The sequence below is a fragment of the Apium graveolens genome, chromosome 2 (genome assembly GCF_009905375.1).
Source record: "Apium graveolens cultivar Ventura chromosome 2, ASM990537v1, whole genome shotgun sequence".
In the NCBI taxonomy this organism is placed as follows: Eukaryota; Viridiplantae; Streptophyta; class Magnoliopsida; order Apiales; family Apiaceae; genus Apium; species Apium graveolens.
The window spans coordinates 127,309,271-127,320,204 of record NC_133648.1 but is presented as its reverse complement, the minus strand read 5'-3'; the positions used below and the strand labels follow the sequence as shown (position 1 = coordinate 127,320,204).

The 10,934-nt window shown below is 33.6% G+C and overlaps 1 protein-coding gene across 2 annotated transcripts; it reads left to right on the top strand.

The window, feature by feature from the left end:
* The first annotated feature begins 1,136 nt into the window (after positions 1-1,136).
* Positions 1,137-7,137, top strand: LOC141707838 (violaxanthin de-epoxidase, chloroplastic-like). 2 transcript variants are annotated; one of them, XM_074511226.1, is made up of 7 exons: positions 1,137-1,361; positions 1,837-1,890; positions 1,991-2,277; positions 2,364-2,527; positions 4,093-4,189; positions 4,282-4,673; positions 6,464-7,137. In XM_074511226.1, the coding sequence occupies exons 3-7, from the start codon at positions 2,005-2,007 to the stop codon at positions 6,963-6,965; spliced, it is 1,428 nt and encodes a 475-aa protein (XP_074367327.1). In that variant the 5' UTR covers positions 1,137-1,361; positions 1,837-1,890; positions 1,991-2,004; the 3' UTR covers positions 6,966-7,137. The 2 variants fall into 2 exon arrangements, with proteins under 2 accessions (XP_074367327.1, XP_074367326.1); XM_074511225.1 differs by lacking the exon at positions 1,837-1,890.
* The last annotated feature ends 3,797 nt before the right edge of the window (positions 7,138-10,934 follow it).

Genomic DNA, 10,934 nt, shown 5'->3' with positions numbered 1-10,934 from the left:
ACAAAATAAAAAATCAAGTGAACAACAACAATAACAACGCTTTACTACAAGTCCCTCTTTTTGTTTTTGCCTCATCCCAAACAACTCTTTCATCCATTGCACTGCATTCATCCATCGGGGCACTTTCATCAAGAACACTAGTACTAATCATTTATGTTTACTGGACATTTTTAAGCTCCGCTTCAAGCCAATTAATCCTCCGTATTAGGCCCAGGATAATTAGACGAGCTCTATCCCACATCGGAGAGTCAATCCAATTGGAAAAACTTCATTTTCTATATGGGCAAGCCATAAATCGATGACCGGCATTTGCTGTTCTCTATGCAGTTTGCTTCACAGACCAGGCACCACAATAACACTCGACATCCATTAAAATGAAGAGGTAGAAGAAATAAAATGGAAGGAGGAGGAAGAAGAGGATGTATATAAGTATTTTTATGATACCCCGGTATATAGCCGTTTAAAAATTTTAGTTCATTATTACCCATGACATACTAACGTTGACTGTTAAATATTATTGGGAGTTAGTCAAAAGGGTGCAAATGAATTAAAATTAATAGCTGAGTGATGCATTCTGCTTAAATTAACCGCGTTGGGACCAAAGTGCGAAAATAAATATGTGTAAGAAGTGCGAATTACAACTTATTTTTATATATAATTAAATGCGTTTACTCGAATATAATTCTCATATAAAAAAATTACACGCTAAGTTATTACCTCGAAATTATCGCACACAATCAAATATTAAATATATACTCCCTCCGTCCCAACCATTTGTATACAAATGGTTTGGGCACGGAGGACAAGACATAGTAGAAAAATTATGTTATTTTTGGTAATTTTAGTAAGATAGTGGGATGAGAAAGAAGGAAAAAGTATAATTTAGTGAGAAAAAAGTATAAAGTTGGGTAAAGTGGTAAGACTAATCAATATTTAATGGATAAAGTGAGTGTAGTGAGAGTAAGTATTGGATGTAGTTGATTTTTATATTATTAAATTTTTATTATTTTTAATAAATTTAAAATGTATAAAATTAAATGAGAAATCCAAAAAAAGAAAATGTATACAAAAGATTCACAGAAACGGTCCATTCCGTCTAAATGAAACTGGTACTTTTTTTGTTAAATGCGGGAAAATAGAAGTGGCAGAAATAGGGGACGCTAGAATAAAATGTTTGGTGAGGGGGAGATACGTGACAATGTTTGTAATCACACCAACGATGTCTCTCTGTCTTATCCAATTTCATCGATCTTCTTCTTGTTTCTATAATTATACACACACATCCCCACTTATAATTCCCGCTTCTACGGCCCGCAACTTAACTTGACCCATCATCAACTTGCCTCTTCTATCTCTAACAGGTTTGCTTCTTTACTTGATTCTCTTCTTTCATGTTCTTGCATTTCCCTACCTTTTTTGTTTTGCTACTTGAGTTTCAATGTAACATCAAACTATTGTCACAAGTGTTCTTTTTTTATGTTTTATGTTCTTTATAACATTTCTTGGTTAATGAGGATTTTGATTATGTTTAGCATTTCACTTGGATTGCTGGTGTGTTTGCGGAAATGCAAAATTAAATTGATCACATTTTTATCAGTTACGTAATTAAAGATTAAAGTACAACAGAAGATGCAAGTAAATAAGTTGATAGTGTAGGGATTATAGTCTCATGAAATATATATGGACTTATGTTTTAAGATAAGGGCTTCAAATCTATATATAGGATACATGTTTACACACTCCATAGATAGCTCTGACATGATTGCAGGTTAAGTGACCGACCCTCCTAAACCCCAAAACTTTACTCAAATTTTTCCCTTTTCTCTTATCTTTCAGCGAAATTGTGTTAGGAGAAGAGCTTGCTAATGTGTGTGTCTGTGTCTGTGTCTGGTAATTCTCAAATCCTTTCGGTTGTTGATGGCATTAAAGGTTTGACAGAGGTGGCACTTTGATTCTTTATAATTAACCTTCTTGGCTTTATGTGTTGCAGAATCATACTGAGTTATGGCATTTTCTCTGCGCTCCGCTTTTCGATATAACAGCTATTACACCAAATCCCAGTTTTGTAATGATAAAAGATTTCAGGGTAGAGGGTTTGATCCTGATAATGGTGGTGTTTACATGGTGAAATTCCGGTCAAATAACAAAAGATCTATGCATACTCGACTTTTAAGAAACTTTAGGATTTGTTGTGGGTTAGACTCTAGGTTTCATGATTTCTTATCAAATGGAAGAGCAAAGGTTTTTTCCTTGTGTAACATTCAAGCATTAATAAAGGTAATTCTTTCATTATTTATATTTTGTTAAAAAATTGCCTTCTATTTTATAATTGATGGAATTGTTTTCTCCTTTTTTATTGGCAGAGCAAGGACAGATTCAGCCTTCGAGCAACAGTAACATTGATTGCTCAGAGACAATGGAGCCAATTTGTAGTAGCACTTATACTGGCCTTCTCATTGACGAACTTACCAAATGCAGATGCTGTTGATGCTCTTAAAACTTGTACTTGCTTACTAAAGGAGTGCAGGTACTGCTGCACCCTAGACCTTTTTCTTATTCTCGACTGTGTAATTTTATTTCAGCTGAGTGACAGTTTTTTAAAGTCCTGAATTGTTAATTGTTGCATATAGGAAAATCAATTTCAAGGGTTTACATTTATCTAGAATAGATTACAACACTTGGAATATACTCAACGTTATATGGATACCCATGGGAATTAGAAGAAAATAGCCTTTCGAATCAATTTCATATTAGATTGCTTGCCTGCTGAGGGAAGAAATTACTCCTTGTACTGCATAGTAGACAGTTCTCTTATGTACAATTTTTTATTGAATTACAAGGGCTTAAAAACTTCTGCCTTGGTGACTGGTAGTCTACACTTAAAAGAGATAACTGCGATTGGAAGTACGTTATTGTGTATTTTTTTGGTTATAAGAGGAACACTAGTAGAAGAAAGAATCTATCACTTTCTGCAAAAATTAGTTTTGGCCATTCTTGGTTAGAGAATTGAATGATGATTTACCTGATCTGGTTGTTACTTGAGGTCTGTGGAAATGAAGTGTCTATTGTATATAAACAAACTATAATTATAGTGGAAACTATGAAATAAATACACTAGTTTTAAGGCGATTGGTTTTTCCTCTGCAGTAAACCACAGTTTCCTTTTTCAAGGTATCTCATATAGTCATATTAATAAACTAGTTTTATGAAGACCGGTTCTTTTTTCCTCCAAAGTAAACCACAGTTTCCTTTTTCAAGGTATCTGATATTATTGGGCCGCGCTTGGTTGTTGGAATGAATTGGGTGGGAAACACCATTGTTGATATTGATAGTGTATTTCGTAGCTCATTCCTTTTACAGAATAAATTAAGGTCCATTCTTCCCGTTGGCAAATGAGTTGTCATTCCTTTCTCCCTCTTATTTTTTATACATTAATACAGAATCACCCTCAGAGCCTATAACATTTTTTCTAACTCTCATATCCTCTTGTTCTTTTTACAAATATAGATTCTCTTTACATGTTTCATTTCCACCTCTATTACAGCCATCCAGACACAACCTTATAGTTTGTGGTAACCCCTCTTAGCTTCTGTGCTTCAGATTTTATAATTGTTCCTACTAGACCAGGTCTCCTAATTTGGTATAGAAACGGTCAACTAAAATTTGGGGAAACAACATGTTACCATTGTATTTCTAGGGACGGGGAAGAATCTTACAAGTTAAATTATTCAGCTTCTGGAATAGTAGAAAACCCATGAAACAGTTAAATGACCTGTATAATGTAAAAACTCTGAAACTATTCTATTAATATGTGTTTGGCTGTAAAACCACAGAATTTTTGACATAGAGACAGTTTAAGGAGAACAGCGCATTGTTTCAATTCTTCCCTGCTACCATTAAAGGAATGGCTTTGCTGTACATTATCACACATAACCTATTCTATATCACAAGTTTTTATAGGATGGCTTGCATACAGATCTTCTACGAGCTGGTAGGTGTGAAATTCGATTATCAGACGCAGAGATGAGAGAATAGAGTTTAATGTTATAATCTGCGTCATTTGTGTTCATGGTAGCTTTTCATGTTTCTTAGGGTGGAGCTTGCCAAGTGCATTGCAAACCCATCATGTGCAGCTAATGTTGCCTGTCTCCAAACATGCAACAATAGACCTGATGAGACTGAATGCCAGGTTATTTCCATTTATTCCATCTACCTGTTGGACTAGAAATTTATATCCTCTCCTATATCTTATATAAAAATACATTTCTTTTGCTTGCGTAGATAAAGTGTGGGGATCTGTTTGAAAACAGTGTTGTAGATGAGTTCAATGAGTGTGCTGTATCAAGAAAGAAATGTGTACCGCGTAAATCTGACGTGGGTGAATTTCCTGCTCCATCTGCTGATGTGATTGTGAAAAGTTTCAACATCAATGATTTTACCGGGAAGTGGTTCATTACTAGTGGTCTAAATCCTACATTTGATGCTTTTGACTGCCAATTGCATGACTTCCATATAGAAGGCGACAAACTTGTAGGAAATCTGTCATGGCGTATAGGGACTCCAGATGGTGGATTCTTTACTCGATCAGCTGTGCAGAATTTTGTGCAAGATCCATCCCAACCTGGAATCCTCTACAATCATGACAACGAGTATCTTCATTACCAAGATGACTGGTAAATTTGCTGCCTTTTTCTTTGCATACAGAACTTTATGCTTGATTTATGTGCACAAATATTTGTTACTTTAAATTGTAAGCATGTCACAACTGCAAAACTATCTTTTTAATTCTCGAAAGTAAACGGTGCACTCTTATACAGAATTGTTCAGTTGAGAGCATAAGTCGCAAGTGGCAGCTGGTATATTGAACTATTCAGGCTTGATATTCTGGATCACCTGTATTTGAAATGAAAACGGACACTTTAATGAAAAATTTATGTCTGCATACCGAATAATGTATTTATGATTAGATCTATGGGGTCCTAAATCAACTCCTAATTCCAAAAGAAGAAGGTTTCCATAATTACACATGTCCAGTCAGACCTGTTATATTTTTATATAATGATTTCACTTTTCTAAATTATCTGTCAAGTCCAGAAGAACGTTTAGACTTGTTACATGCAATCTCTTTTTTGTTCCTAATTGTTGTAGATAGATGTGTCAGAGGACAATAGGTTAGGGGAAACAACTTTTTTAGCAAGGGAAGTCTCTTTTTATTCATTCACATGCCCCTGGAAAATTGTTGTACAAAATTAAAAATACCAGTTATTTCTTCTCTTTCTCATATAGCACTTCAAGTCAAATATCATATCAATATGAATCGTATAGCAGTTACCTTTGTGTTTCTCAACTAATATAGTATTTAATAGCTGATACTAAAAAATTATAATCTAATCCCCTATCTTCTGGAATATTTAGTAATTAAAATTTTATATCTACTATTAGACCCGGCTTAGACCCGGCAATTTTTCACAGGACACACAAATTTAGTGTTTGTGTTTGGATTTTGAGTACACGACACGAAAAATACACGAACACGAAGTATACGACCAAGATGTAGTGTTGGTTTTGTTTTTCCCCTTTGATTACACGACACAACACGAGGTACACGAAATATATATATTTATAATTTAATATTAATATTTATTATAAGTATGTATATGTATAATAAATACTTTAAAATATTGCATAGTTTTATAATATTGTAAGTAGAAATGATTTAAATGTATATATTTCATATAATCTTGTAAATATTTTATCTAAAACTTCAATTTTTACATTTATTTATTTAATTAATTATATTTATATTAATATTTAATTTCACACGAGAATGACACGAAAATGGAGGTACACGAACACGAAAGTACACGAACCCTAAATGGGTCGGTTTTGTATTTGACCTTTGAGTACACGACACGAAAAGGTACACAACTTGAAAGTATACGATACGAACGAATTGAAAAGTCTATCTACTAGGTCCGGAGTTGGTTGATTTCTGTTTGTAGTATACAAAGGCAAGGGTCGGCAAAAAATGTCTCTTTTTCCTCTTTCTTTGACAACAGTATCGTGTCATAATAATTTTCTTGGTCATGTGTGGTTGGTTGTAGTTATTTTTCATAAAACACATGTGGTGAATTATTTAAAATTTTCAAACATTAACAAGAATATAAAATATATATTGTAACAGAATTGCTGTTATGTAAATGTCATGAATAACATATTTCATTTCATTACATATCTATCTATCAGTTTCCGTATTTGGCCTGTCATCCAAAAATCGATAACATTGTGCTCTCTGAAATCATTTCTCTGAAAGTTCTTGCTGTAAACAGTGTCAAACAGGCCATAAATAGCCAGCATTATCTCTATGCCTCTCACATGTTTATTAATTTTGAACTCTGACCTCAACACGCTTACCTTTACCAGAGGACAGAGTCATTAGAAACTAATGACAATCATTTAATAGGTATATTTTGTCTTCGAAGATAGAGGGTAAACCAGAGGACTATATATTTATATATTATAGAGGAAGGAATGATGCATGGGATGGGTATGGTGGCGCAGTTGTGTACACAAGAAGTGCAGTTTTACCTGAAAGTATTGTGCCTGAACTAGAAAAGGCAGCTGAAAGCGTGGGTCGAGACTTTAAAACCTTCATCAGAACTAACAATACATGTGGTCCTGAACCTCCCCTTATTGATAGATTAGAGAAGACGGCAGAAGCAGGGGAAAGGACGATTATAAAAGAGGTTGAGGAGATTGAAGAGGAGGTAGAAAAAGTGAAGGACACTGAGGTTAATCTGTTTCGCAGGTTAGCCGAAGGGTTTAAAGTTTTCCAGGAGGATGAAGAGAACTTCCTTAAAGGACTGAGTAAAGAAGAGATGGAGATTTTAAATGGCCTCCAAATGAAAGCAAGTGAGGTGGAAAAACTATTTAAAAATGCCCTACCTATTAGGAAGTTGAGATAAATTTTACTTCGAGGAAAGGTTGATCAACTGCTTTAAAATTGGAAGACATCTTTGTAGTAGGTCAAATTTGTAGATTAATGGAGTTATTGAAATCCTTCTTTTGATAATCATAAGTTATTTTGAAAGAAGAAGTTATTTGAACATAAATATTTGTTTTGATAGTTTATGACTATAGACACCTGTAAACATGAACTTCTGTTATCTTCCGGTAGCCACGTTCTTTTCATATTATTAACAAAATATTGTAAAACTACAAAATTTATATACTTTTGAGAATGAAGTAACTGTTTGACAAGAGTACAAAACAAGGGTAATAATTTTAATTTTATAACCTCTTGCTAGTTCATGCAACCTACTTTTATTTAAAATGCTGGTGAAAGGGGTGAGCGTTCCCAATATTGGAGTCCCCAATTAAAATTATTTCAGATATCCCAATATACAAATAAAAGAACTTTCATTTTCAAATATCGAACTGAATTAGATTTAATCATATTTAAAACCGGGTTCGGTTATCAAAATAATCAAATATTCAAAATTTACAGCCGTTTAATTAGCTAAAAGAATTAAGGGGTTGTTTGGTTCAGAAGTTGGTACGGGTTTTGAATCATGAATCGGGTTAGGCTGTATGGGTATGGGGATGAGGATTGATTCCTGATATGATATTATGTGTTTGGTTAAGGGCTGCAATAAATCTCTTTTATTTTAAATATAATCTAGATCTTAGTTTTGATTTTAATATTATGTGTAAGTGTACATGGTATATTGAAAGTAAGTTCTTACACAATTTACAAATAAAACTTACTAAAATTAGTATTTGATTAGGAAAATTTAATTTAATCAATTAAATAATAATTTAATATTTTTAATTGATTAAATCTTACGAATTGGCATTAAATAAATATTATTATGAATTTATTTAAAATTAAATAATATTTTAAATTTAAAATATGTGTACAAAAATTGTAGTTAATAGAAAAAATAAAGATGAATAATAAAAATAAATCTGATACCTCGTACCACTCCTTCATACCCACATCTCCCCTTAAGTATCAAATCTGATTCCTGAGCGGTTTGAGCTAATAAAAACCATGAACCAAATATTAGGTATGAGTTTGAAATAAACAAAACACATACCTGATACCCAAATTTTTTGAACCAAAGGACCCCTAAATATTACATACTTGCACATTTAAATTGGACATTTTAGTAACATTTCAAATCAAAATTCAACTTTGCAAATCACATTATTTATTTCATGAAAATAACTCGAGAGTTTTGTAGTTTTTTCTTGAGAAATTAAAATAATCATGAAAATGATTAAGTAAAATATTTACCAACGTATTTAAACTTGCAATAAACATTAGACATCATAAAATAAGTTAAAAATGGAATAAAATTAATTAAATCATATAGAATCATGTAAACTTGCATACTGTTTCCATCTCTTTGTCTCTTACTAAATTTAACCTATTTTCTCGTTTAGACCTTAAGTCATTTATCATTTTCAATATCTACTTTACTTTTTTTTAGATTTATTATACTGATTTTGAATATCAATATAAATAAACATGCCATTTAAGATTTGTTAAAATACGTAATTTTATAAAAACAGATTGCTGATTATGAATTAAGTGAGTAATAAATTAGTAATGGTTGAAGTTTAACTAATGTTGCCGAAGTTTAAATTATTAAAAAAAAACTTATATGGACGAATTAACGGTTACAGATATTTATAAACATTCATATAATTCTAAAATTAAATATAACTAAAATAATTTGAATATTTCAGATAGTTCAAAAATCTAAATGAAAATCCGAAATTCTAAAATTCAACTTTTTTTTCAATTACCGAACTTTTTTTTGAAAATTTGGATACCGATCAGATTTATCCATTTAATTATTGGATATCCAACCCGAATGCTCACACTACTAAAATCTACTTATAAACTTTCAAACAGTGCCTCTGTTTCAACTTTGTTACTCCTTTTGTTCCGTTCAATTCTATACATTTTTATTTTTGAATGTCACTCTCAATTATATGCATTCTAAAAATAGTTAAATTTTATAATATTAAAATTAACTACTACTCACTCAGATCTAATATGTTCTTCTACTACACTCATTTTATATATTTAATAGTAATTGGTACCACTACTTTACCCATTTTTCTTAATTTTCTCCACTAAAATATATTTTATGTATATAAATGGGTGGGATGGAGGGAGTACATTTTGATTTTATCCCTAAATTCATATTTTTGCAATTTATATTGTTGTGGAACAAAAACCTGAGTGTGTTAGTATTTAATGCTAGGGTTGGTGTGCTTCGAATTTTAATGGTTGCTCTTGCGTTTGGGACTATCGATCCTTACAAAATGCCTACGTATCTCTGTGTAGTAGAGAATCAAGTCAAAAACGTAGTTCTAGGTTGAGGGGTAGAGCCCTTTGTATAGAGGTGAGTCTAGGGTTAGACTTCTGTTGGGAAACTTAGTGGACAAGTCTCCAACTTAGATGGTGATTAGGAGTCCTATCGAGAAAGGAGCTCCAGAACCTTCTGTGTAGGACTTTGAGTCCGTTTAGAACACACGTCTCTGCTTTTCCATCCGTATTGGGCCTAGTCCGTGAACAGTTTGTGTTTGTGGACCTTGACGACCTCAGCTAATGGGCCTTGCCTATATGGGCCGTCTTGAGTCTGCTATGAGTTCGGACCAGACAGTCATGTACTGGACTTTTAGACAAGAAGCTTAAGTGTAATTAATGTGACATTTAATCTTTAGGATATATTTTCTATCCATATCATTTGCCCCCAACTTTCGTGAATATTGCTCGAGTTTTCGTGGAAGTTATAATGGTCTATTCGCGACTCGGGGTACTTTCGGCCCTTCTCGGGTACCGACCCTTCATGGGTATCGGCCCTTCATGGGTGTCGGCCCTTCATGAGTATCGGCCCTTCATTGGTATCGTCATTTTATCGTAAAGTTTGGAGCGACCTACACATTTACAACTACTTGCTAGTGCGAGTATACAGACTTAAGGCCTTTGCACAGGCTATTTGGATAGTGTTTTACACTAAACGACCCTATCTGTGGCTAAAAAAAGCAAGCGTTTATCACCCCTTAACCGTCGTCAAGGTTAATTATAGGGTGAAAGCTGCTAAATGGCCCTAATCGGGGCTAATCGGCCCTAATCGGGGCTAATTTCCATGTACAAGTTGCTAATTAGGCTTAAAATAGCCTAATTTTAAGCTATAATGCACTAATTGGCCTTAATCGAGGCTAATCTGCCCTAATCGGGGCTTATTAAGACTAATCAGTATGCATAAAATACTAATTATCTCTAATTCACACTAATTATAAAAGTGAATGGGTTAAGTGACCCTAATATGGGCTAATTTCATCATACAAATCACTAATGATCCCTAATTTGGGTTAATTACGCTTAATATATACTAATCGGCCATAACATGGGCTTAATTTTACTAATTGGCCCTAATCTGGGCTTAATTTAAAATCCCGAAAATTAAAAAAAAAATCAAAAAAAAATCTGATTTTTTTTCATTTTTTTCGAAATTTTTCAAAATTTTCGAAGGGGGGCATCGGGGTTGAGCAGAACCTCCTCCTGCAGGAGGCTCTGCTCGGCCTCCTGCCCCCAAATGTAGGCTACTCGGCCAGTTAAAGCAGAAGCTCCTGGTCGGCCTGCTCCTGGTTGGCCTCCTCCTGGTCGGCCTGGAGGAGGTTGCCCAGGGGTCCCTGCCCCTCAATTTTTTTTTTGAATCTCTCACTCAGCGTTCAGGCCTTCTACATACCTTATCATGCTCTTATTGCTCTTAGTTATCCATGGAATTAAATTCATGGTTGCCTTTAAGTTCCTCTCATCTCTGTTACGGCTGTTACTCATCTTAGTGGACGTTTTGTACTTGTTCTTGCTAAACGTTCTGTGTTCTATTGAACTTGTCCATATAGGAAGTCTT

Excerpts from the sequence above, each read along its gene's own strand:
- LOC141707838 (XM_074511225.1), top strand. The coding sequence starts at position 2,005 with ATGGCATTTTCTCTGCGCTCCGCTTTTCGATATAACAGCTATTACACC. Across the intron at positions 2,278-2,363 it reads ACATTCAAGCATTAATAAAG|AGCAAGGACAGATTCAGCCT; the intron begins GTAATTCTTTCA and ends TTTTATTGGCAG. Across the intron at positions 4,190-4,281 it reads CTGATGAGACTGAATGCCAG|ATAAAGTGTGGGGATCTGTT; the intron begins GTTATTTCCATT and ends TTGCTTGCGTAG.